Raw genomic sequence first — 27,183 nt, forward strand, 5'->3', positions numbered from 1 at the left:
GTGGATTACAGTAATGTAGTATTCCAGTAATTAGTATTAGTGTATAATGTAGTAAGAATGAGGTCAGTTGTTAATGAGTCTAATGGCCTGAGGAAAGAAACTTTTCTGGCCTCTGGTGGTTTTGATAGACAAGAACCTGCCATAGGAGGAAGATGGAGGAGGCTGGTCCAGGGTGAGAGGGGTGAGTGGTGATTATATTTGCCTGCTTCCTGCCCTCAATGTGTACAAGGGTTAGGGGGAGCACCAATGATCCTTTCTGTAGTCAAACTAAGCAGCAGTTCATGTTAAAAAAAACATGCCATTTTTATTGAAAAAATTTCTAACACATAAAAACCAAACTTCACGTTTTACAGCAAATTACCAGTAAAACATTTTGTATTGTTTGTAACTCGATTCCAATGTGAACGTTTTCAACATAATTATCTTATGGTATTTATATATTTTCAAACCTCCTTCATACTAAAATGATCTAAATCATTAATCAAACTATATAAATACTTTATGGAACATTTCTAACACTTCCTGAAATGTAAAAAAGTTCATATTAAAATATATAACAACATCTGTAACAACACGTTAATTTGTTCATTAGCAGAATATGATCATGTGATCATTTCAGTAACATGTAGACAAAACATTTGGTGAAAAATACTCTAAAATGTTAAGATTGTAAATTAAACTTAACACCGTTTGTTCTAACATTTCTCAGTTACATCCTACATTAACTTCCTAAACTCTTTAGAAAGGCTCCTCCTGGTTTTAATGTGAACTGTGAAAATGTGAACATTTTCTCCAAAAACAAACAAAAAATACAATTAGCAATAACAAACTATTTATGACTGTTTAGTTTTAATGGATCTGATTATAAATTCAGTGCCCAATGGACTATTGTAGACAATGGCAGCAAACAGCAGATTGAATTTTTCTACATCGTTTCTGTCAGTTTGTGGATTTAAAAAAGTTTAAACATCAGAACAAAACAAACTAGTCAGTGTCAGTTACAACATTATTATAAGAACACGTTCAAAAAACTTTACTGTAAAATTTTACCTCCAATCCTGTCATTATTATTTATTGTTATTTTTTTTTTGTTGTTGTTTTTTTTACAGTTTGTTCTTTGACTTTTTATCTAAAACAAGTGTAAATTAAAATGTCTTTTACATTTATATTATAATTGCTTCTTCAGTGAGCTTTCGGAATATCTCAAAGACACAAAATAATAGACAAATAAAGACATAAAATGGCCACTACTCTCAGTTCTGTCCTTGTTTCCTTTCCTTCTTTCCTTCAATGTTTCCTCAGGAGGAGGAAACCAGAACATCCCCCTGGCGAGACATCATGCTCTGCCGCTGTGGCGTCATTTCCTTTTCCTACAGCGGTAGCAGCAGGCGTGGCACCTCCCTCCCTCCTCCTCGACACCCCCACCATCTTCCTTCACTATATATGGAGGTGGCGGGGCGGAGCCTGACGTTGCGTATGGATTGCTCTCGTTCAGAGCCATGGGATTGGCTATTACTGTGCTGACATCATTGGAGGAGTGGAGCTTAGCCCGGGGAATGGTCACCTGACCATACGGGTTTTCAAGGGAGACTTTGATGTTTGATGACATCACTGAGGAGTCAGGAAACTGACCAGTCACAGCACGCAATGTAGCCGGGGCGAGAGAACTCTGTGCAAAGAGAGAGACAGAGGTGTGCAACTGTAACTAAACGTAACTTACAGTAAAAGTAGTATGAGAAGTACAGAGGTCAGTATAATAGTATTTTCTGTCTGAGGTACAGAGAGACAGGAAGTGTAGGAAGGCCGTGTGACCCGGGGTACGACCACTCCCGGAGCTGCAGCGCAGGCTGGGCTGCTTTTCCTCCGTTTAAGCAAAGGTATTAGTACTTTTCTTAGTACTATAAGTGTAACAGTATACACTATTCAGGAATAACATCATGACCAATGTTAAAATTTCTCAGTTTTTAATTTGAAACTGTCAGAAAGGTTCTATATATTACTAAAGTGCTAGTGGGTGGTGGAGTTGTACTGAAGTGAATTATAAGAAGACGTGGTTCTAATGTTTTGGCCCCCTCATTCATTTTAAATAGGGTGGCCAAAACATTAAAGAAAGCGCCCCAGTAACTTTGTGGCTGAAGCACAGGCCGGTTCTGGCAGTGGGGGGGCATCAACATAAAGTTTACAGACAGTTTAGTCTGTAAAACATTTATACAAGGATTTATACAGTTCTGTAAAAACTGTATAAATGCAGCCATGTAACTCCTGGTCAGATTTCTTAATTGTGATGGAGTTAATTGGCTGGAGGAACAAGAGGATGCAGGAAAAGTCAGGTCAAGTGTTTCTGTGTTTTATTCTCCTTGTGTGATAGAGTTAGAGAATTCACTTTTATTTGTGTGGTTTTAAGCAGTACTTCAGAAGTACTCCGATCTTCCACTCAAGTAAAAGCACAATAACCAGAGGGAGAAATACTCTGGGGAAAGTCCTATATTGAAAACCTTTTTAAAAGTACAGAATTATTGGATCAAAATATACTCATGTCTTAAGTACCACGTGTAAAGGTACTTGCAGAGTGTTAAAACTGATATTACTGGATTGTAACATTTCATGTAACCATTAGCACAGTGTCAGCAAGTAAAGGTGGAGCTGATTTCATCCAGCTCAGCCTTTCTGAAATTCTGCATCGCAGATCATTTTCTTCACACGTGCCATAAAGTTCATGTCTGCCATGTCCATATTCTTTTTTCACACTAAGGGTTTGCTGGGACGTTTTTCAGTGAAGTGAAATAAATGCAGAGAGAAGTAACGTGACTACTTAGTCCGGGGGTCTCAGTTTACAGGTTTAGTGAACTACTTTAAGGCACTTGGTAAATTACTACAGTACTACAGCAGGAGGTGCTGGTGCAGTACTTACAACACACATATCAAGTACTTTTACTTTGGCAACTTCTTGTGTTTACCAGACAATAATTTTATACTTATATAATATTTATTGTTTTATGCTTTTATACTTATATAATATTTATATTGTTTTAATTTGATGAAGTGAAGTGAAAACTTTATCATTAGTATTTAAAATTCCCAACAACAATAAACTAACATTTAATACTGCATTTTTCCACTCTGAGTACTTCTGATACCTTATATTTTGGTTACGATACTTTCGTACTTTACCTAAAATAAACATTTTAGTTGTTAGTTCAATTTAACTAATCGTCCAAATAATTTGTACAACACTGTACTTGTGATACTTCATTTATGAGACAACACCAACACTCCACAGTTTAACTTAGAGTTACTTCTAGTAGTATTTATACCCCAGTACCTAAGTTAGTAGAGATTACGTCAGGTTAAATACACTCACCTGTTTCAGCTCCACAGGTGTTTTTCTTCTTCTTAAATCTCTTGTTTTTTTAAGAAAAACACAAACTTCTTCTGCTGTTTTGTTTCTTCTTTTTCTGAACTTGATTAAAAATAGAAACTTTTCTTCTTCTGATGTTAAATAAAGTCCTAAAGTCAAGGAAACGAGCTGAACAGTAAAAATCGGACTCTCTTTTTCACTGTGTGTGAAGCTCGTACTACTGCCTCGCCCAAACCTGTTCTACCTGTTTTCTCCCATCCCCTCCCCTCTCTCCCTATTCTTTCTATGTTGAGCTCTCTGCTCCCTCCCTCTCACCTGGCCTTTCTGATAGGACTTTGCTTTGATGTTTTTCTCCTTGACTTAGGTTTGCTGCCTCGTTCCTCACTTCTAAGTCGCTTTGGATAAAAGCATCTGTGAAATGACTACATGGAAATGTAAATGTAAAAATATAATACTGTAAAATATTATACAATTTGAAATCAATCAAAAAATAAAGTATTGAAATATACAATAAAAATATGATTTTTATACTCTTATACAATATGACCCTGAACTCTCGGGATAAGCTGAAAGGAGAGTAGTAGTAGATACTCTTATACAATATACTATACATTCACATACATTATAAAAACTATTATATATAGATATATATAAGCTGAATCCACAAAATGTAAACAAATACTGATAATATAAACAATTAATATAAACATAAATAAAAATGTAAAGAACAAACATAAATTACATACATTATAGATAAAAATCTTAAAATATATATTTTATATATTCACCACATTTCGGATCCGGCAGTGGCTCATTTGGTAGAGTGGCCAGTCGCAGGCTTTTGCCCCGCACTTCCCATGCAGAAGTGTCACTGGGCAAGACACAGAACCCCAACAGCCCATTCCCATCCCCAGCCATGCAACGCCAGTCCCAAGCCCAGTAGAAACTGGGGAGGGTTGTGTCAGGAAGTGCAACCCTTTCACCGATTCTGACTTATACATCTTTTTATTATTTTACCATATTTATATGTTCTGTTGTTGGGCAGCAAGGCTAAAGGTTCACTGTTTGACTCCCCAGCCGGCCGCAGCTTTTCCGTGTGGAGTTTGCACACTCCAAAGATATACATGTTAGGTTAACTGGTGCCTTTAAATTGCCCGTAGATGTGAATGTGAAAGGTTGTGTGTCTGTATTTCTCTCTGTGTTGGAACTCAGGTAGACTGGACACATGTGTGGACCCCACCTCTAACCAAATGACAGTTGGGATATTCCACAGCCCCCCACGACCCTGAAAGGATTAAATGTTACAGATAATTGATGGTCCAAGTTGCTCCTGTTCCTCTCACACATACTTACCCATGTAAGTAACTAACCTGAATCATTTTTGGTGCAGCCAGTTGGGGCCCACAGTGAGTTAAACAGTTCAGTGTCTTTAAAGGACTGTTCAATGTTGTGAAAAAATTACCATCATGCATAGTGTGAATTAAAACTCAGAGGGAAAGTTTCTGTGTTATGACTTTCTGGGTTAGTCGGTCGTTACAATAATAAGCACTGCTAATGCCGTGAATAAGCTGGTGATAAAACACATCTCTCAGTGCAGTCACACATCAGCCTCCTGTGAAAAGGGGATTATGAGAAAATACTGACAGGACTCACCCCCCTCAGACTATAAGGGACACAGAACAAGTACAACTGAGGCTGTTTAGATTTCCTCGTGTCTTTGGGACTGAAACCAGTTCAACAGAAACTCTTTTTCTTACTGCCATTCCAACACCAGGTCCTGCCCACACACTGCTCCTATTGACTCAGGTGTGTTTTTACAGGTAATTGTGTCATCATCTGTCAACATCGTCCATACTGACCTGCAGAATGACCTTTAGCCTACAGTTTGGACACAGTACTGAAACAAAAAATCTTAAAAAGCTGCTGCTTTCAAACACTTTAGGACAACAAGATATTCCAGCAGGTAACTTCTGACCAGACACACCTGTAAAACCAGGTCACGACCTCGTGCAGCAGGTTAGGATGTTGACAATAATGTACAAAGCTGTCATGGAAGGAATCTGAAATATGAGGCACATTTTGCTTTTTTTACTACTTAGGTGACATTGTCAGTTTGAGTTGGTTGGCTAGAAAACAAACAAAAGAAGCTACGTCCAACGTTTCGCCACTGCTGAACCAGTGAAATCAAGCTTATTAGCTGTATTCAAATAAAATGACATTTTAGACCAGATTTACAAATTATCAATTGACCTCTACAGTCTTCAGGGGGATCTGAGGTGTGTCCCACAGCCTGGACATGGATGAGAGACCAAACAGAGGGTTAGAGGTGTGCTGGTTCTCACGAGTAGGACTCTGGGTTTGACACAGTCACTCGGTGAATGTGTATAATCAACGGGACCGAGGTGTCTCTAAGCCATTAACCACCACAGAGACTCAAGACATTTTCTCTCAGAGGGACACGTTTCTCCTCTGCCAGGCTCATGGACCAACCCCGTTAACTAGATCACATTAAATGTTAATCAAATGTAGTTTCGGATTCACTGCCCCCTCCCTTTCCCACTTTTCCGTTTCCCGCGGAAGCCCCTCCCTGCTAGCCGTTAGCTGTGTAGCCGGACGACAGAAGGAGCTGCCGGGGAAACCGAGGAGGAAAACATGGACAACAGGAGGACATGAGCCCGGAAGAGGACAGCAAAGAATCGCGGTGACCGGACATCGAGCCTTCAGCCGAACATAGAAGCTTCACGGTGGGTTAACGTGACTGAAAACGGCCGAAGAGAAGTGGAAAAACGGCGTACCCCCCTCCCGACTGTGTCCCAGTCCTCCCCCTCCGTCTCTGGGCTTCATCCTTCTTTTAAATGCCGACAGAAAAGCGCAGAAAACACGTTCGGACAGAGAAAACGTGTTTGTCGCTAAATTTAGTTGTTAGTTAGTTAGTTAGTTAGTTATATTATAACTTTAGATTTTATAAAGTTTTGCAACCGTTTTAAGGCGGTTAGGTCCAGTTTTCCCTTAATTCCAATGGAGAGCTGCCGTTAGCCTGCTAGCGTGCTTGCTTCGGTTTTCCATTAGTTTTAATGGAATAACGGGCGCAGCTAGCGTTAGCCTAGCCTTAGTTTAATTCGACTTCTGATGGAATTTAAAGCTTTCAGACGTTAAAAACAGATGTAAAAATATAATCTATACAGTTTTTTGTCGTTTATGGGTAAAGTTGGCTTGGGCTGGCTATAGTTAAGCTTATTAGCTGTTTGGGAGAAAGTTTGTGTAAAGTTCTAAATAGTTATGGAAGGAGATGTTTGACAGTTTCCTCAAGTGATTTAAACTATTAAACCTTTAACTTAAACCTAGTTAAATTTAAGAATTTCAAATGTTTTTAATAATTCAGGAAGTGGTTTGGCTTAAAGTTGCACTTTATAAAAGTTATAAATGTATTTTTTGGTTAGTTTCAATTTGATTTTGGACAAAAGTTAAATTTAATTAAAAATTAAGATTTAAAATGTCATTTAAATCTGTTTAAACATTTTTTTCATGGTAATTTATATTGAACTGAAGAATATGTTTGGTTTACCTGTATTTATCTTTAGGATATACATATCTATAGAAATTGAAACTAACGTAACTTTTAAAATCTTGAGCGTTATTTTAGCAATTTTACGTGGTCACTTATGGTAATCAGTTTTAATTTGCTGAGTGATTTAAGAAAAGCGATTTTATACTTTTGGCAGCTTGGTGTTAAATATGAAATTTCTGAATAGTTTCAGCTGCATGGGAAGGAGTTGTCTGACTTTAAGTTGCAGTACCACAGTTTAGAATTATTGTAATACAAGAAAGCAGAATGAAGATACTGTGTATTACCAGTTTAATAAAGATAAGTATATTAAGAATATTAGTACATTTTCATTATAGTAATCTCTGTTCTCTCTCATAGACGACCATGTGATCATTCCCGACTCACCCTTGCTGTTAGTAACTCTGATTTTCGGGATGGGGTTCGGTCGGGATCTAAGGAATTCCCATGAGGGATTACTGAAGCTGCAGGACTGGGAGTTGAAGGTACAAATCTCTGCAAACCGTTGAGGCATTTTACATACTGTGTGCAGGCGATCTCCTGCTGTGTGTTGCATGTGTCAAACGTAACTTTGGAAAATGTCTAGGGCGGATTTCTACTGACATTGTCCGGTGTTCATATGTGAAACAGGCTACACTGTGTTGTAGGTTTTAATGTAAGACATGCATTGTATCTTGTATTGAAACAAATGAAAATGCTGTTGTGTTGATGCACAATGCTGTCATGTAGACAGATCTTGCTGGAAATGTACGTCCGGACATGTGTCCTTTTTTAGGAACAGATAAGTAAATCAGGAATTTAGTTTTTGTTCCTGCTAACTGGGACTTAGCTTTTGTAATTCAATAATAATCTGGAATCAAGTTTCGATTTCCAACCCTTGTGGATAAACAAACTGTAATCAAAGCAGTGTTAGCTTTTCGCACATAAATCTGGCTCATTACAGATGGTTTATAGCTAAATCTAATCAAACACGTGTCTGTCGTGACTGATGCTGATACAACCACTGAATCAGCTGATTAGCCACTGACAGAATTTCAAATAGCTCCAACAGTGAGGGACACCGCAAATGCAAGACGATAGATGATTACCAATGTTGGTTGTTGGCCAATTGTTGGCTTGGTGTGTCACAGCCCTCAATGAGAACACAGCAATATTGGCAGAAACTGTGTGAATAATAACACTTGAATGATTCAACTTTAATTACGGCTGGGCGATATACCGAAATAATTTGAGGATTTAAAATCATTGTTTTTGAATGATTTAAAATAATGAATGATTCAGCAAGTTAGGACTATTATTTCCTTAGCTGTCACTCAAATGGCAGTGCCAGCAGCTCTATGCACTTAGGCCAGTAATAAAAGCTAATGTCACGTTCTTCTAATTTTTTACCCAAATAAGTCCAAACAATGGACCTAATGTGTTTTTCTTTAACACTAGTGTTGTATCTTTTGTGAATATATTGGTAGAAGGATGCTGAGGTTGGAGCTGCCAGACAGGAGGTCTAGAGGAAGACCAAAGAGGAGATTTATGGATGTAGTGAGAGAGGACATGAAGTTAGTTGGTGTGAGAGAAGAGGATGCAGAGGACAGAGTTAGATGGAGGCACATGATTCGCTGTGGCGACCCCTGAAAGGGAACAGCCGAAAGAGAAAAAAAGACTAGTGTTGGCGTCAGTGTTGGCGTCAGTGTTGGCGTCAGTGTTGGCGTCAGTGTTGGCGTCAGTGTTGGCGTCAGTGTTGGCGAAGGAAGGTAGAGCGGTTGTCCACCAATCTCACAGTTGTTGGTTCAATTCCTGGCTCCTCCGGTCACATGTCGAAGTGTCCTTGAGCAAGACACTGAACCCTAACTTAGTTGCTCCCGGTGAGTGTTGGCCAGCTGCATAGCAGCTCCCCCATCGGTGTATGAATGTGCGTGTGATTGTGAGTGTGAATGGGTAAATAAGAAGCAGTGTAAAGCGCTATGAGTGCCAATAGGTAGAAAAGCGCTATATAAGTGCAGACCATTTACCTGTTGTTGTTGTTGTTATTGTTATTATTATTATTATTATTATTATTATTATTATTATTATTATTATTATTAGTTAGCAGCACTGCATATAAACTTGTTTTTGTCTTCAAACTGTCTTCGTCCACTGTCACTCGCTCACACGCAGTGGAGGGGAGATCTCTGCAAATTAAGCCTTGGGGTGTCTTATATTTAAAACTTGTAGCATGTAAAAGCAGCTATTAAGTTGTTGAGTTCTGTTAAGTTGCAATATTTATTTGAAAACTACTTAAAATTACACTGATAGGTAGTGGGGTCTCCCCCATTACACCTGTATGTAGACTATGTAATAAATGCTTTTCTTTAACAAATTTATTTTTGGTAAGTTTTCTTATATCTGGTTAGAAGGTGTAAGGACAGAGACTGCTCAGAGACTGTGGCAAAGTTTTGTGATTTTTGGACAGTAGAAATAAAACTTGGTTAAGAAATGAGATGATGCTGAGTGTATTTTGAAGTAATCTGCCAACATGGCGACATAAACAGAGGTGTTCGTGCAATGTCTGGAGATCTACAACATCACAAATAAAATCTTTTTTTATCATTTATTAGAATGTTTCAGTCCTAACTTTATCACAGACTTGTTATTTTGAATGTCTTAATGTTCATCTGTTAAAATACTGACTTCGTCAGGTCCTATTAAATCCTTATTTACTTCATTAAATATGTTGACAATATTTCTAGTGAATTGTAAAAATATTTCCTTGTGGACTTTACACCCTGTAAAGACCAGTCTAACAATGTGTCTCCTGCAGCTGCTAGAGATGGTGAAGCGTTTCATGACTCAGCGGGTGAAGAGCGATAAGGAGTATGCCGCTCTGCTGCTCAGCATGACTCAGCAAACTGAAAAACAGGAAGCTGCTGACTACATCAGCACCGTCAGCAAGGTTAGCTCACTTACTGTCAGTCACACCTGGTCTCAGCCTGTCTGTGTCTCTGAGTTGCATTTAATTAACCAGGATACTTGGAGAAATCAGCTTTCTCGAGTAAATCATGTTTTTCAGGTATTGGGAGAACAGCAATTACACACACTTAGTTACTGGAAATTTTGGACAACATGCAGAAGAGTAACCTGATTTCTCCTCCGCCCCTCCTCCTTAGACTAATTTTGGAAACCTGGCTCACATTCAAAGTGACAGAAAATTCAGCTTTCTCACTTTTCTTTTTGTGTGTGTGTATCGCTGTTGCTTCTTTAACGATCTCCTCCATTCAGCCTTTCTCCCAGGTACATATATGAAGCTACTCATAAATATTTTTTACTTTGCAAGTCCTGTCTATGAATGTTGTTGGATAATTCTTCAGAAAATTGTTATGTTACATTATTATTACAAAACAGGGTAAATGTTTCATTTGTAGTACAGATTTACAGTGTTATTAATGCTTCATAAAGTTGTGGCATCAAAATTGAAAGGGGGACCTTGTTTCTGGATCAACTGAAAACAGACTTGCAGACCTATTGTTCAAGAGCACTTAATAATTTCACATTTTAAATATATACTAATTTGTTAAATTAAGGTCAGCTAGAAAGCATAAATCCTAAATGTTCTTGGTCTGTCCCTGTCTTTCCGTCCTGGTCTCAGCCTGTGTCTGTCTCTCAGTCCTGGTTGCTGTCAGTCCATGTCTCTTGATAGCAACTTGGGGTTCAGTGGCTTTGCCAGTATCGCTTCAGTATGTATCCAGGAGGGTTTGGTACATTAACCACTTACATTTGGGAACCTAGTTTACCATCTGAGATACAGCTGCCCCCATTTCTCTCTTTCAGTTCTGGTCTCAGCCCGTCTCTTTCTCTCAGTCTTGGTCTCAGGTGGTCCGTCAGACTGAGGCATTAGGTCGGGTGATGAGGAGCCATGCTGACGACTTGAACTCGGGTCCTCTGCACCGCCTGGCCACATTGATACGGGATAAGCAGCAGGTGAAGAAGAGCTACCAGAGTCTTCATCAGCAGCTGGAGAGCCAAAACCACAAGGTCTGTGGACGGTGTGTTGGTATTGGTTTGAGTTTTCTATGGTGTGGACATTTTGACAAGAAACAGTCCTCACGTTCTCACACCCCTTTAGGATTTTTATGAAGGATTTTTGAGGATTAGGACTTGATTTTAGGTTTAAAACTGCATTTGGGTTAGTGTTAGGGATAGACATTAAGTTGGAATGGTTACGGTAAGCATCAAGGGAATGCATTATGTCAATGAATGTTCTCTAATAGCTGTACAAAAATGTTAGTATGTGTTTGGAGGTTATTTTACTAATTGCATTATTAAAATTTTATTTTTATCTAATTTTCTTCATCTACCTTTTAGTAAGCTTGTTTTTGTTGTTGTTAGGTAACTAGGAGTGACCTGGAGAAGCTGAAGGCAACGTATCGCCAGCTAAGCCGTGAGGCAAACACAGCGAAGGAGAAATACAGAGAAGCTGTGGCTAAAGGTTTCTGCCCCTCACTCTGAGATACTGTGAGAAATAGTTTGTCTTTTAAAACCCGCTGACTCTTTTCCCTCTCTGTGATTCATCCAATCACAGGCCGCGAAGCGGAGCGTGCCCGTGAGCGTTACGACAAAGCAACAGCAAAGCTCCACAACCTTCATAACCAGTATGTGTTGGCGGTGTGCGGTGCTCGAACACAACAGGATGAACACCAACGTTGTGCTGCACCCGCTCTACTCGACGCTCTGCAGAGGATGCAGGAGGACATGACGATGGCGCTGTAAGTAATGTGACCTCGGACATGCTGACAGACACAACCCGATGAGTGACATGTGGACATGGTGACTGACACGGTGATAGCTTGATGCACAAGCAGACACAATGAGTGACAAACTCATTGAAAATGTATCAGGCTGAAAAACACAGTGACACACTGATGGACACAGTGACACGCCAACAGAAATGGTTACACTCAAGGAAAGAATGACAATCTGATGGACATAGTAACACTGATGGACTCTGACTGACCTAGTGATATGCTGACTGACATGTTGAATGACACAGTGGCACACTGATTGCTTTCTGTTTAAAAAATGCAGTAAAAGTATCCTGGAGGAGTACTGTGATATAAGCAGCTTGCTGACAGAGGAGATTGTCAGGATCCACCAGGAGATTTCAGCAGCAGTTGACCAGATTGATCCCCTGGCTGAGTACCAACAGTTCATAGATGCCTACAGGTCAGAGATCAAGCCACACCCTGGCTACCGCTGTGATAGCATCTCTGACTTCTTGTTACCATGTTAGCTGTGTTTATTATTATTTTATTTTTATTTTTAGGTCTCCAGAGACTCCGGAAGCAAGTGTGGAGTTTGATGCTTCTTTATTGGAGGAAACCGACAACCTTCCGGCCAATGAGATCTTGTGGAACACACTGACAGCTGACAGCCTACAGGCCATGTGAGCTCCTACAAAGTATTTGTTCTTTTGGGTACACTGGCAGGGTACAAATTTCATTTTCATACCAGTAACTGTCCAGCATCTTTTTTTTTCTTCTTTTTTGTAAGGAAAACAAACTTTTGAAACTTTGAATTTTCCATAATGTTTTAGTATCCCAGGATTAAATGTGGGTTTTATTTAAATTTTACAGTTTCAAAGAGTAACAAAACCCTCCTGACATGTTTATACCAAAACCATGTCAGTCACATTTTTGAGACTCACTCGTCAAATTGATCCTATTTTAAACAATGTAGCTGTCTACACAGACTGCATGTTGGGTCATGTGTCATTTGTGCTTAATGCCCACAAACACAGCCCAAGGTGTATTCATTGACCAGAGGTCTATTTTTTTCATGACTACATTCATAAAACTCTATACAAAGAGCCAGCCTTTTTTTGAATGAGAACAAAGGTATAACTCTGTTAAACACAACTGAAAAATAATCCAGCTCTTCTTACATCACTTTGACTACTCAAGACAGGCTGCGGTACATTCAGAGTTTTGTGTGTTCTTTAAAATTATTAATGATAAAACTGATAAAAAACAGACACTAAAATTTACAGCTAGCTTTACACTCCTTTGCATTGTCACATACAGTATGTTATAAGTTCTGAAAGATAAAAGCTACCTGTGCCTGAAGGTAAAGTTGGAAGTACATGTTTTATTGGATATAATACATTTTTCTGTTTGTTTTTTGTTTGTTTGTTTATTTTCCTCTTATCTAATTAAAGTTCTTTTTGTTCTACATTACAGATGTTTGTTGCCACCTTGATTTTTTTTAATTTGTTTTTCATTTATCCACCTTCTCTTTATCTCTCAGGTTGTCATCGGCGGCAGAGGAGCTGACACTGACTCAGCAGAATCTGCGGACAAAGGAAGCATTGGCTGATGACCTAGACAGCAAAATCCAGACGAGTCAGCAAAGCACAGAGAAGAAGAGCGAGTGAGAAGATGATGAAGATGAACTACCTGTCAACTCTCTCTCTCTGATTGCTGACTCTCTCTTTCTCTCACCCTCAGCTGTGTCCTGCTGCTCAGTCAGAAGCTCTCCCTTCTCGAGCTTCGTCATGCTGTCCAGTCGCTGCGCAGCTCTGAGGCCCGCCTCGCCTCACAGAAGGCCGTGCTAGATGCCAAGATGGCTGCTGCTGCCTCTCCTCCCCCACCACCTCCTGCCCCAGTGCTGCCATATGAGGATGATGCCCGCTCTGTCAGCTCCACTGTAAATATCCTGTTATCCAGCTGCCCTTTAGAATAAAGTCAGTTTCAGCTTTGCCTGAAATTATAAAATACGTTCTGTTGTTTTCTGTGATTTCAGGATAAAACGAAGGACAAAGGCTCTCGCTTCGACACTCTGCGTCACTCTCTAGCTGGAATGATCCGATCTCCTAAAGCCATGCTAGGCTCCTCCTCCTCGGTCAGACTCTACACCTATTCACTTATGTTGTTCCCCAGACATTTTTCAGACATGCAGTGTAACCCTGAACTTCTCTAGACTTTACCTGGAGGAGCTGCATGTAAGAACTGAAATATCTGACTCAGTAACATCACTAGAAATTTGAGATGTGAGAACACATCTGACACAGACATTGTCCCGCTGTGTGTTTCAGGTGTGAAATGACAACTCCAGACAAGGTCAAAGGACCTGATTCTCTGGACATTGTCCAGAGCTCATATGTGCCAGATCAGGCAGACAAACGGCATAAGCTTGACATTTTCACTCTCCCCACAGTTGGTGCTACTGGTCTCTCGTCACCCAGAGGTTGCTCAATGTGCTGACTGTAGTAAACTGTTGGAGAGTCAAGAAATCTCTCACTAGTTTTATGAAACTGTTGAGGCTGTTAGACTGTTGATGTGCAAATAACTTGAACTGTAGACTATACAATCCAAATCCAAGACTGATAGAGGTTATCCAGTAGAGTCTCTTCTCAGCAGAAGAAGCCGAGGAGACAGTTTAATATAAGAGAGACAGCCTGCTCCAACTGGCAGGTGATGAAAGTCAGGGTTTTCCACCTGTTTTGTTCCATCAACAACTGAGAGTTTTCATAATGTATAAAAATATAGTCTAATTAATAAATTAAAACTTTCCCCCTGCAGCAGTTCTTCGACGTGATACCAACCTCAGAGCGTCCCCTGGCTGACCAGGAGTGGTACCATGGTGCCATCCCCCGGACTGAGGCTCAGGAGTTACTACGGCAACAGGGAGACTTCCTGGTTCGAGAGAGTCATGGTAAACCGGGAGAGTATGTTTTGTCGGTGTTTTCTGACGAGCAGAGACGACACTTCATCATTCAGTTTGCTGACGTACGTAACCAAATACAAACACACGCACACACACAGCTGGATTCAGTGTCTCTTCTGCAGGTTCAGTCTGCAGTGTTAGTGTTATTAGTAAGTTCTTCTATTCACTGTTTAAGTGACTTGGTATTCTGATGAATTTTCCACTTTTTTTTAACCATATCGTCACATTGTAAAAAATGGCTTACCATGCCACACTACAACACCCCCAATAATTGGGGAACCAGTTTACAGTTACATAAACATGCAGTAATCTAATTTCTCTACAACCTCTGATTTGTTTAATTTGTTATTTTTTGCATTCATGGTACACAGATTTTAACATTGTAGTTACAAAAGAAAATTAAAAGGCTATTAATTTATTAGTATTATTTATTCGTTTGTTTTATTTTTCCGTAAGTGTGTATATGTTGGAGTGGCTAGGCATGAAGGAGACAGGCACATGGGCACATAATGCAGGGGCTATACAGCGCAAACACTCTGAATTAACTTATTGAGACTTCTATAAAGTACTTTGTGTTAGTCTTAGCTTCAGACTAAAAAATTGGGTGGCGTCACTTTAATGATAATGATTCAGTGTTCACCCTGTCTACTGAAAAAGTTAAAGTGAAAGTGTGAAAGTTGACTGGAACCTGGTTACTCAAGTCCATGTACTTAACAACTTACTACATTTTAGTCATTTAGCAGACGCCTTTATCCAAAGCGACTTACAAGTGAGAAGGTAAGCAAAAATCTATGGCAAGGAGAATACATCAAAGCAAAGTCCTATCAGAAAAGTGTTCACATTTCACGAGATGCAAGTATGAGAAAGAGAAGAAAAGAAGTTTGTTTTTTGATTTTTTTTACTAATGCTAGATCTGAATATTCAACTAGTTGAATATGCATTTATTGCATAGTTATTCTGTTTTCAGTTTTGGTATTCAGATATTTATTAATTTATTTGTTTTTTACAATATAAAATAGCTTTAACCATTTCTAAACCGTAGATGGCACGCAGGTACACTTTGTACTGCCCCGAACGCACTTCTAGGAGAGTGTCAGCTTCAGACAGTTAGAGGCATATGCAATGTTGTGTTCCTTAAAATACAGTATTGTTCAAAATAATAGCAGTACAATGTGACTAAACAGAATAATCCAGGTTTTTAGTATATTTTTTATTGCTACATGGCAAACAAGTTACCAGTAGGTGCAGTAGATTCTCAGAAAACAAACAAGACCCAGCATTCATGAAATGCACGCTCTTAAGGCTGTGCAATAGGGCAATTAGTTGAAAGGGGTGTGTTTAAAAAAATAGCAGTGTCTACTGTTGACTGTACAAACTCAAAACTATGTTGTACAAACGTTTTTGTTTCTAGGATTCAGCAATCCTGTGAATCACTAAACTAATAATTGGGTGTATGACCACAGTTTTTTAAAACTGCTTCACATCTGTGTGGCATGGAGTCAACCAACTTGTGGCACCTCTCAGCTGTTATTCCACACCATGATTCTTTAACAACATTCCACATTTCACTTACATTTCTTTGTTCTGCTTCAGGAACAGCATTTTTGATATCAACCCACAAGTTCTCGATAGGTTTAAGGTCAGGGGATTGGGGTGGCCACTCCATAGCATAAATTTTGTTGGTTTGAAACCAAGACTTTGCTCATTCACTAGTGTGTTTGAGGTTATTGTCTTGTTGAAACAACCATTTCAAGGGCATGTCCTCTTCAGCATAAGGCAACATGACCTCTTAGTATTTTGACATATGCAAACTGATCCATGATCCCTGGTATGCAATAAATAGGCCCAACACCATAGTATAGGCCTTGCCAACCCGCAGCTCCCGAGCTGGTTTCATGTGGCTCTTGCGTTCATTTCAAAGTTTGTATTTGTGTTTTTTTTTATGTGTGTGTTCGCTTTGCTTGAGTTCAATACGGTATTTTCGTCAAACGCACATATGCGTGAGATGAAAATACCTCATAATTTCCCAGTAGGGGCAAGATCATTTTAGTAAACAATTTGTGTGCAACACTGATTGAAAACCTCCACGAAAGCTTTGTGACCCGGTTCCGTGATCTTCAACTGAAAAGGCCACAGATTACGTTCCTCGTCGACCCATTTAATGTGGAGACAGACTGTTTGAAAGCCCCACTAGTCACAGATAAGGCTGCTGAGTTGGAGATGATCGATGTTTGTGAGGAGGACAAACTGAAACCTGCTTTAAGGGAAGGGACCATTGAGTTTTGGAAAAGTGTGCCAAAGGAAAAATACCCTAATGTCAAACGGGCTGCGCTTAAGATACTGTCAATGTTTGGGTCAACATACGTCTGAGAGTCTGTGTGTTCTACCCTGAAACACGTAAAATCAAATCATCGATCTGTTCTGATTGACACCCATGTGAAAGAAATGCTTAGAGTGGCAACAACGGAATACAAGCCAGATTTAAAGAAGATTATTCAAGGCAAGGAATGCCTGAAGTCCCACTAAGCAACATGCATAGTAAAAGTAAAACATAGAAAACACTATTGTAAATTATTATATTTCATTTGTGGGCTTGGGTGAACTGAGAGTTTGTGTGTGAGAGACAGTGCACACAATGTCAATTGCTGAAAATGACTGGCCTATGGTCTTAGTACTGTAGGAGTCAATTTCTGTCATTATAATGTTGGTGTGTGACATTTACAATAAATCTAGCTGAGCAGAGTTCTGTGTGTTTGTGTGTGTGTGTGTGTGTGTGTGTGAGGAAGGGATGGGGTGATGTTTATGTGTCTTTTTATGTCTCTTTGCAGTAACACAGTAAAAAATGTGGCTCTTATTCTCTGACTGGTTGGCCACCCCTGCCATAGTAGGAGAAAGATGCCCATATCATGATGCTTGCACCACCATGCTTCAGTGTGTACTGTGGCTTGAATGCAGAGTTTGGGGGTTGTCTCACAAATTGTCTGTGGCCCTTGGACCCAAAAAGAACAATTTTACTCTCATCAGTCACAAAATTTCTCTTTAGGCCAGTTGATGTGTTCTTTGGCAAATTGTGACCTCTTCTGCACATGCCTTTTTTTTTAACAGAGAGACTTTGTGGGGGATTCTTGAAAATAGATTAGCTTCACACAGATGTCTTCTAACTGTCACAGTACTTACAGGTAACTCGAGACTGTCTTTGATCATCCGGGAGCTGATCATTGGCTGAGCCTTTGCCATTCTGGTTATTCTTTGATCCATTTTGATGGTTGTCTTCCGTTTTCTTCCACGTCTCTCTGGTTTTGCCTTCCATTTTAAGGCATTGGAGATCATTTTAGCTGAACAGCCTATAATCTTTATAGGTTTTCCCCTATCCAATCAACTTTTTAATCTAAGTACGCTGTCAATAACTTGAACGACCCATTTTTCTCAGGCTTTCAAATGCATGGTCAACAAGTGCTGGCTTCATCCTCAAATAGGGGCCACCTGATTCACACCTGTTTTTTCACAAATTTGATGACCTCAGTGCTGCACACTGCTATTTTTTTTAACACACCCCTTTCAACTATTTACCCAATTGCACAGCCTCATGAATGGTCTGCACTTGGTAAATGGTCTGCACTTATACAGCGCTTTTCTACCTATTGGCACTCAAAGCGCTTTACACTGCTTCTTATTCACCCATTCACAATTTCAATCACACACCGATGGGGGGAGCTGATATGCAGCTGGCCAACGCTCACCGGGAGCAACTAAGTTGGGGTTTAGTGTCTTGCTCAAGGCTCAAGGACACTTCGACATGTGACCTGGAGGAGCCAGGGATTGAACCAACAATTGTGAGATTGGTGTACAACCGCTCTACCTTCCTGTGCCACAGTTGCCCCGTGAGCGTGCATATCATGAACGCTGGGTCTTGTTTGTTTTGTTTGAGAATTTACTGCAACTACTGGTAACTTGTTTGCCATGTAGCAATAAAAAATATACTAAAAGCCTGGATTATTCTGATTAGTCACGAGAGAGAAAATGACAATCCCACCTAGCACACAGTTTAACGTGAAGACAAACAGCCAATTACTGTAGCTGTTTTATTACTTTGTCAAACAAGAACAAGGTTTGGAAAGTTTTTTTAGCTGATGTGTCTGGTGGAAGCATGGATCACTGCTTTTTGATCTTTAGTACAAAAATCCCAATATTATTATTTGGGACAGCCCTAAAACAAACTGCATATTTTTGTATGGTACTTAGGGATCTATGACAGAATAAACATGTTAACCCCCCTCTCTCTGCTAGAATCAGTACCGTTTTGAAGGGACCGGCTTCTCCACCATCCCTCAGCTCATCGAGCACCATTTCTCTACCAAACAGGTCATCACCAAGAAATCTGGGGTGGTGCTGCTCAACCCTGTTGTCAAGGTAACCATTGTATCTAGTAGATGTTCACACCAAAATACAGGTTGTTACAGTAAGATAGTTCAGTGCTGAGCTTGTCTCTATGCAGGATAAGAAGTGGATCCTAAACCACGAGGATGTGGTCCTAGGGGAGCTGCTAGGAAAGGTTACCTCACCTACACTGTCTACATTTCTAATTTGTATCTAACAGATTTTAACATGATCTCACTATGTCTCTGTACCTACATGCCCCATTATGCCCTGCTGTTGGCCGGTTGGCAGGGTAACTTTGGCGAGGTGTTTAAAGGGACGCTGCAGCGTGACAAATCGCCGGTTGCGGTCAAAACATGTAAAGAAGATTTACCTCCAGAGCTAAAGATCCGCTTCTTGTCCGAAGCCAGGTCTGATTTTATTAATAAATAATAATTCAAATTATCATTAAAAACTGACACACAAGAATAATCTAGTTTTTTTTTTTTCTTTTTATGGTCTGCACTGCACTTATATAGCGCTTTTCTACCTATTGGCACTCAAAGCACTTTACACTGCTTCTTATTCACCCATTTGCACTCACACTCATACGCCGATGGGGGAGCTGCTCTGCAGCTGGCCAACACTCATCGGGAGCAACTAAAATGGGCTTCAGGCTCAAGGACACTTCGGCATGTGACCAGAGGAACCAGGGATTGAACCAAGAACGGCGAGATTGGTGGACAACGGCTCTACCTTCCTGCGTCATGACTGTGGCGCAGGAAGGTAGATTCGTCACTGTATCAGTGACAGACAGAATAGAACATAACATAATGTTGTTATTGGTAAATAGTAAATGGTTGCCTCTATACAAAGTACTACAAATTTTAAATAATACATACATATTCTTCTTACCCACCCTCAATTAAGCAGTACCCAGCCCAACACTGTTTAGGTGGCATAATAATACAAACATGTCTCAACTCTCCTTGATTAAACTGCTCACACACTTATTTTCACAGCAAAAAAACACCCAAAAGAAATTAATTCCAACAGATCCTCTTCCTAGAAGACAATAAAACAAACCCCAAATATATATTTCTCAAAACAACATTTTATAGCGGTTATTTATGAGAATTTAAGACTATGAAGAAGGAGAGGAGGAAGGCAGAGAGAGAATAGGAAAGATAAGAATGTAGGACAGACAGTAGGGACTTTGAAGTTGGGACTATGACAGTAAAGGCTAAAGAGTTGATTGACATGATGCAGAGAAGGAAGGTGGATATACTGTGTGTCCAGGAGACCAGGTGGAAAGGTAGCAAGGCTAGAAGCTTAGGAGCAGGGTTCAAGTTGTTCTACCATGGGTCAGATTGGAAGAGAAATGGAGTAGGAGTTATCCTGAAAGAGGAGTTAGTAAGGAATATTCTAGATGTGAAAAGAGTATCAGACAGGTTTTCAGGGAGGAACTAAGACAGACTCTGGTCAGGAAGTTCTTCCAGATGACTGGACCACTACAGCTAATGTGATCAGGGAGACAGGTAGGAGGGTACTTTGGATAAAAAAGCGCTATATAAGCGATTATTTACTCGGTGTGTCATCGGGAAAGAGGAAAGTGGACAAGAAGACTTGTTCAGGAGTGTATACAGAGAAAGAGGTTAGCTAAGAAGAAGTGGGACACTGAGAGGACTGAAGAGAGTAGACAGGAGTACAGGGAGATGCAGTGTAAGGTGAAGGTAGCTGTGGCAAAGGAAAAACAGAGCACTTGTATGCTAGATTGGACACGAAAGAGGGAGAGGTGGATTTGTACAGGTTGGCGAGATAAAGAGATGGAGATGGGAATGGCGTGCAGCGGGTTAGTGTGATTAAAGATAAGGATGGAAATGCATTGACAGGTGCCAGGAGTGTGATGGGAAGATGGAAGGAGAACTTTGAAGAGTTGATGAATGAGAAAAATGAAAGGGAACGAAGAGTAGAAGAGGTGACTGGTGTGGAGCAGGAAGTAGCAAAGTTTGGTAAAAGTGAAGTCAGGAGGACGTGGAAGAGGATGAAGAGTGGAAAGGCAGTTGGTCCTAATGACATACCTGTGGAGGTATGGAAGTGTCTAGGAGAGGTGGCAGTAGAGTTTCTTACTAGTTTGTTTAACAAAATCTTGGAGAGTGAGAGGATGCCTGAGGACTGGAGGAAAAGTGTACTGATACTCATTTTTAAGAACAAGGGAGATGTGCAGAGCTGTGGCAACTACAAAGGAATAAAGCTGTTGAGCCACACATTGAAGTTGTGGAAAAGAGTAGTGGAAACTAAGCTACGGGCAGAGGTGAACATTTGTGAGCAGCAGTATGGTTCCATGCCTAGACAGATTACAACAGATGCAGTATTTGCTTTGAAGATGCTGATGGAGAAGTACAGAGAAGGTCATAAGGAATTGCATTGTGTCTTCGTAGATTTAGAGAAAGCGTATGACAGGGTGCCGAGAGAGGAACTGTGGTATTGTATGAGGAGGTCTGGAGTGGCAGAAAAATATATTAGAGTGGTGCAGGACATGTATGAGAGCCGTAAGACCGTGTTGAGGTTTGCTGCAGGTGTGACAGAGGAGTTCAAGGTGGAAGTGGGTCTGCATCAAGGATCGGCTCTGAGCCCCTTCTTGTTTGCTCTGGTGATGGACAGGCTGACAGATGTAGACAGGAATCTCCACAAGCAGTTTGGAATGGGTAAAGAAAACTGTCAGGTGTGTTCTGTGATACAAGAATATCAGCGAGAATGAAAGGAAAGATTTTCAAGATGGTGGTGACACCAGCGATGTTTTTCGGCTTAGACACAGTGGCACTGAAGAAAAGACAGGAGACAGAACTGGAGGTAGCAGAGCTGGAGGTTCTCTTTGGGCGTGGCGAGGATGGACAGGAATGAGGACATCAGAGGGACAGCTCATGTTAGATGTTTTGGAGATACAGTCAGAGAGGCCAGATTGAGGTGGTTTGGACATGTTCAGAGTAGAGACTGTGAATATATCGGTAGAAGGATGCTGAAGTTGGAGCTGCCAGGCAGGAGGTCTAGAGGAAGACCGAAGAGGAGATTTGTGGATGTAGTGAGAGAGGACATGAAGTTATTGGTGTGAGAGAAGAGGATGCAGAGGATAGCGTTAGATGGAGACACATGATTCGCTATGGCGACCCCTGAAAGGGAACAGCCGAAAGGAAAAGAAGAACACTATGGCATAAACATGATTAAAAATAAGAGATGAAAGAGAGCGAAAAATGTTGGCTGGTATCTGATGCTACCTCTCTGTGATTGGCTGCAGGATCCTGAAGCAGTATGACCACCCAAACATCGTGAAGCTGATTGGTGTTTGTACGCAGAGACAGCCAATCTACATTGTCATGGAGCTAGTTCCTGGTGGGTCGACCTTCTCTTACTGCTATTTTGGTATTGGTAATTTTTATTAACTGTTTCTAGGTGCGTTTGTGTAATGTCAGGTGGAGACTTCCTGTCCTTTCTAAGGAAGAAGAAGGACGAGTTAAAGACAAAGCAGCTCCTTCGCTTTGCCGTTGATGCTGCTGCTGGCATGGCATACCTGGAGAGTAAAAACTGCATCCACAGGTGAGTTGTTGACGCTTGTTTATACTGTGTAATCTGCAGGTGAAGGCAGGTACACATATGAATGAAATTTGGTAATGACGGCTGTCAAAACTAGTTGGTATTGGTCTGCTCGTCAGTCGGTGCTGACGGTCAGTAGATTAAATCGGGTTGGTGAGGATTCTCAGTCATCTAGGATTAGTTATCGGAATTATGTCAACTGGACTTCTTTCTTGGGTAGGAGCATGTGAAGCCATCTATGCTCACATGCAGAATCCTTCTCTCAACAGAGGAGAAGGCCTCAGGCACAACCTGATGATTCAGTCCTCACATTTTTGAATAAGTTTAATATTTACAATCACTGTGTGTTGTACACACTCAATCAGTCATCCGGTGTGTGCTCCTTCCAGAATATCAGACTAGAAATCTGCGGCAGTTATACTGACAGTCTGAAATGTCTAGTCTTTGAAAGTCTTAGTTGCTCTTCCGGTGTGTCCACAGCTGAACTTATTACTGAGCATTTAAAGTATCATATATGCAGCCAATATATTAGCTAGTTTCTATGTGCACCTTTATGCCTTTTAGGGACCTGGCGGCAAGGAACTGTCTGGTGGGGGAGGGCAGTGTTTTAAAGATCAGTGACTTTGGGATGAGTCGTCAGGAGGATGATGGAGTTTATTCTTCATCTGGACTCAAACAGATCCCCATTAAATGGACTGCACCGGAGGCGCTTAACTATGGTAACATCTGTCATAAACCTGATACTCACCTTTCTAATACCATAAACATCTCTCTCACCTAGACATAAAGAATATGAATCTATTTACTATCTTGCTGTGCTTGACTGTTGACTGTGTAAGTTGGTCTGTGATTGGCTGCAGGCCGTTATAGCTCTGACAGTGACGTGTGGAGCTATGGGATTCTACTGTGGGAGACATTCAGTCTGGGGGTGTGTCCCTACCCTGGAATGACCAATCAGCAGGCCAGAGAGCAGGTTGAAAAAGGTAAACGGTGTAAAAATCTTTTAAAAAGGATTGTGACGTAAATTACTAAATTAATTTAAAAAGGATAGTTTTGGTCATTTATTTTTTTTTTTTAATTAGTCATGTCAACAATCACCATGCAGACACCTAAACACTATCTCCTCTACTCATGTTTCGTTAGTTGTCAGTTTGCAACCTGGATTGGCTGAATCGTTTGTGTCATAGCTCTCCATTCCATCAGCTAGACGCACCACACACTCCACCACAGTCACCTTTTAGTTAAGCACATTCATAGTAATTCACGATCAGCTGTCAATTTGCTATGATTAAAACAACAGTGTTTGTCAGAGCTGAGTTTGCTGTTGTTATTATGAGAGTACTTGTTTACTCATTTAACATTTGTGCTGAAAAACTTCAATGATATGCACTGATGTGCATACATTAACAATGAGTTGCAATATTAGTAAAATAGTTAAATCTGTCCTCACATGGGATCCCTCTGTCCTTTCTCTTCTCTGATCTATGCACCACAAGCAGCTGAGCTCTGCCCTTGGTCACAGAGAGGGGAGAGTGTAGCATGATCACTATAGCTACTGTATATACTCAGGTCAACTACTCCCACTCCCTAATAAAATGCATCCCGTCAAGTTACGACAGAGATGCAACCAAGCTGCTTTTGTAAACATGCTCTGATTTTTATATCTGAGTGAAATGCTGGCAGTGTAGGCTGCAGGTGTGTCTGCACAACATTTTTGTTTAATAGGCGGCGTGAGCACAGACATCTGCAAATGCTGATCAATTAAAATGTCAAATCAGCCTAATTAATGACCACTTCTCCAGCAACGCTTAGTAAACTTTTTGAAGTTGATACAGAGTGATGCTTCTTATCTCATAGCCAAACTTTGGCACAGGCAGCAAAGTTGTGTTGAAGCCCTTTTCTTCAGACATGTGCAGAGAGACAACACCATGTTTCATGTGTCCGACATCAAGTTAACTAATGGAATTAACCTTACTGACTGGTGATCTGAGCTGCCGTTTGACGTTAAGATGCAAACAAATAGCAAAATACAGTTGTGGTAGAGTGAGTGAAAATAGTCCTATAGTTAATTAATCATGGATGGATTAATGGATTAATCATTGGTTTCAGTCTCTTGGACAATTAAAAACATGGGTCGTCTGCCCAGGTTAATTGTATTTGTTGAAAAAACACTGCAGAATTAAAGGGACATTTTTCATAGTTGTTTGAAAGAAGTGAACATATGGAACTGAGAGTACTCACTTTGTAAAACCAATGAACTGACAACCGTAAAGGTCACCAGCAGACTAATGTTGGTGAAGCAGACCCATAAGCTGTGTACTATTTGCTTAAGAACAGACATGCCATGTTCTGTTTTTATTGAAGCATTTAAGCAGTGGTGTCAATAAATTGTCTTTTTTTACATTTTATATCTTAAAAAAAAATATACTCATTCAAACACTTTCATCAACTTCTATTCTGTATGATCCCCATCAGAATTAGTATAACTGCCAGATATGCTTCATATGCAGCTCATTAGGCAAAGGATCAACTGTTTTCCACACTGCTGCCCTGTGTTAGAGCCAACATATAATGCCTATTTTCCTTTATAAGGTAAATTGTTTATAAATCGACTTTCTTGCCATCTGAATTTTTTTTCACATATCTATTCATTTATAATAGAAAAAATATGTTGTTTTTTTACTATTTGACTTGATTTTTATAACTTCCATTTCATAAACATTACAATAAAAACTGTTGCGCAGTCAGCGGTAACTATGGAAATTGGACCCTTCTCATCCTGGTTGCTAGGTTACAGGATGGCATGCCCTCAGCGTTGCCCTGATGACGTTTACAAAGTGATGCTGCGCTGCTGGCAGTACAACCCAGAGGACAGGCCAAAATTCTCTGAACTTCAGCAAGACCTAGCTGCCATCAAGAAGAAGTGATGTCATCACTCATCTAGCCAAATGATACAATTATTAGACAAAAAGTTCAGTCACATCCTGACCAACAAAGTTTTTTTGTTTGTTTTTAAATTAGGTGGGCGTGGTCAGCAAGTAGATGTGATGATAGAAATATTTCGAATGTTTTTGTTAAGAACACTAAAAGGTGTAATCGAGCACATGTGTGTGACAGTGGTTTTAACCTTAGCACAGTGACAAATGTTTAACATATTTTTTTTGGGTAGAGCATTTTCACAACTGCCACGTTCAGTCCGGTTTGTTGGTCCAGTTTGTTCATTTGAGCAAATCTTAACACAGTGACCTCTAATATAGACCAAAACAGCCGCACACAAACCCTGTACTGGGCGCAGTGTCAGTCCCGACAAACTCTTGAACAGTTTGTTCGCAGTTGGCATGTGTCTTCAGCAAGGTTGAAATAAACTGTGTGTAGGCAACTTGTCTGCTTTGTAAAGTGTGAAACAAGTCTATGTTTTATAGAGAGTTTGTTAGTTTCCTAACCTGAAAATCACCACATTTAGTCTGAGCTAAGCCAACCCATGGTGGATCAGTGTGTTGAGCATTGGGGTTGGGATGCAGAAGGCCGCAGGTTTGAATCCCATCCCACCGGGTGTGGCCCCGCCCAGCCAAATGCGACCCTGGTGCCAATTCCGATCCCGGATAAAAAGCCCGGATAGGCCTTTGATCCATTGTAAGCTAGAATCATGCTTACTTCAGTGTGTGTTTTAAAACCCCTTGGGGCTTGTGCGTGTTTTTTTTGAAAATCTGCACCACGCTAGTGCAGGACTCCTTGTTGGTGGTTGTGTCATTAGTAGCTCTGATCCAAACACTTTCTCCAAATCATTCCAACATGCACCAATAATAAGACCTTTAACATGTCACTCAAGATTAAAAACAACATAAAAGACTTTGACTTTGGAGAACAGGGGTGAAATGGAAAATATGCAGATATGAAACCAAGTCTAACCAAAGAAAAAATCAAGAAGTTGACTAGATGAGAAAACTCCCTGAAACTTGTATGTAGAAACCCTTTTGGCAGCAATGATGTGGAGTACCAGCTAATGGAGCTGATACCTTAGCCTATAAGTTGCAGTGATATCATTACACAGGTTATTACACTAAATGAAACAACAAGCACTAGTTTAAACCCCTGTTCCTATGACACTCCCACTCTCTGATAATGTTTCACCTAGAACCCACAGAATTGTACCTTCATAAATAACTTTAAGTGTAACATCAACCTTTATGTAAGTGTTAACGTGAAATTCTGCTGCTAAAAGCCTTGAACACATTACATTCAATTTATTTATTCTCAAAAAATTAGGTAAAAACACAAATAATATTCTGATGTGTTAAGAAGAAAAAACCTTATTACAACATAAGCTAAAAATGTAAAAATGCAGGTGTGATTAAGGCTAAGTCATGCCCCCACCTGTAGTACTGTAACCATGGCTATAAACACTAAAAATTATTCAAATTTTGGGAATCAATCACCTGTATGTATGTTTTATTTATTTTATTTTTTGTTGATTGTATTTTTATTCTTCAGTAGTTTCTAGCAGCAGTTGTTAAAACTATAAATGTGTATATGACCGTCATTCTGACCAAACAGTGGTCAGCCATCATTCAGGCCACGCCCACCTTTGTTTTATTTTTTATTTTTTAATTCAGAAAAGAAT

The 27,183-nt window shown here is 40.1% G+C and overlaps 1 protein-coding gene and 1 long non-coding RNA gene across 6 annotated transcripts; one reads left to right on the forward strand and one right to left on the reverse strand.

Annotated features, from left to right (window-relative positions):
- Positions 1–268: 268 nt before the first annotated feature.
- LOC137103226 (uncharacterized) lies at positions 269–4,590 on the reverse strand. The gene is made up of 2 exons (XR_010911419.1): positions 3,362–4,590; positions 269–1,669 (listed from the first exon to the last, which is right to left on the reverse strand). It is a non-coding gene; the product is annotated as an uncharacterized lncRNA (long non-coding RNA).
- A 1,333-nt stretch (positions 4,591–5,923) lies between these two features.
- On the forward strand, positions 5,924–27,160 carry fer (fer (fps/fes related) tyrosine kinase). 5 transcript variants are annotated; one of them, XM_067483340.1, is made up of 20 exons: positions 5,924–6,102; positions 7,284–7,408; positions 9,718–9,849; positions 10,725–10,928; positions 11,283–11,382; positions 11,476–11,659; positions 11,979–12,116; positions 12,217–12,336; positions 13,197–13,319; positions 13,397–13,595; positions 13,692–13,790; positions 14,471–14,677; positions 18,903–19,025; positions 19,111–19,167; positions 19,284–19,402; positions 22,267–22,361; positions 22,442–22,565; positions 23,127–23,281; positions 23,423–23,545; positions 25,073–25,154. In XM_067483340.1, the coding sequence occupies exons 2-20, from the start codon at positions 7,340–7,342 to the stop codon at positions 25,078–25,080; spliced, it is 2,379 nt and encodes a 792-aa protein (XP_067339441.1). In that variant the 5' UTR covers positions 5,924–6,102; positions 7,284–7,339; the 3' UTR covers positions 25,081–25,154. The 5 variants fall into 5 exon arrangements, with proteins under 5 accessions (XP_067339441.1, XP_067339438.1, XP_067339437.1 ...); XM_067483337.1 differs by lacking the exon at positions 25,073–25,154 and adding an exon at positions 25,353–27,160 and having other exon boundaries at positions 5,925–6,102; positions 14,474–14,677; XM_067483336.1 differs by lacking the exon at positions 25,073–25,154 and adding an exon at positions 25,353–27,160 and having other exon boundaries at positions 5,926–6,102.
- The last annotated feature ends 23 nt before the right edge of the window (positions 27,161–27,183 follow it).

Source organism: Channa argus, chromosome 18 (genome assembly GCF_033026475.1).
Source record: "Channa argus isolate prfri chromosome 18, Channa argus male v1.0, whole genome shotgun sequence".
Classification (NCBI taxonomy): Eukaryota; Metazoa; Chordata; class Actinopteri; order Anabantiformes; family Channidae; genus Channa; species Channa argus.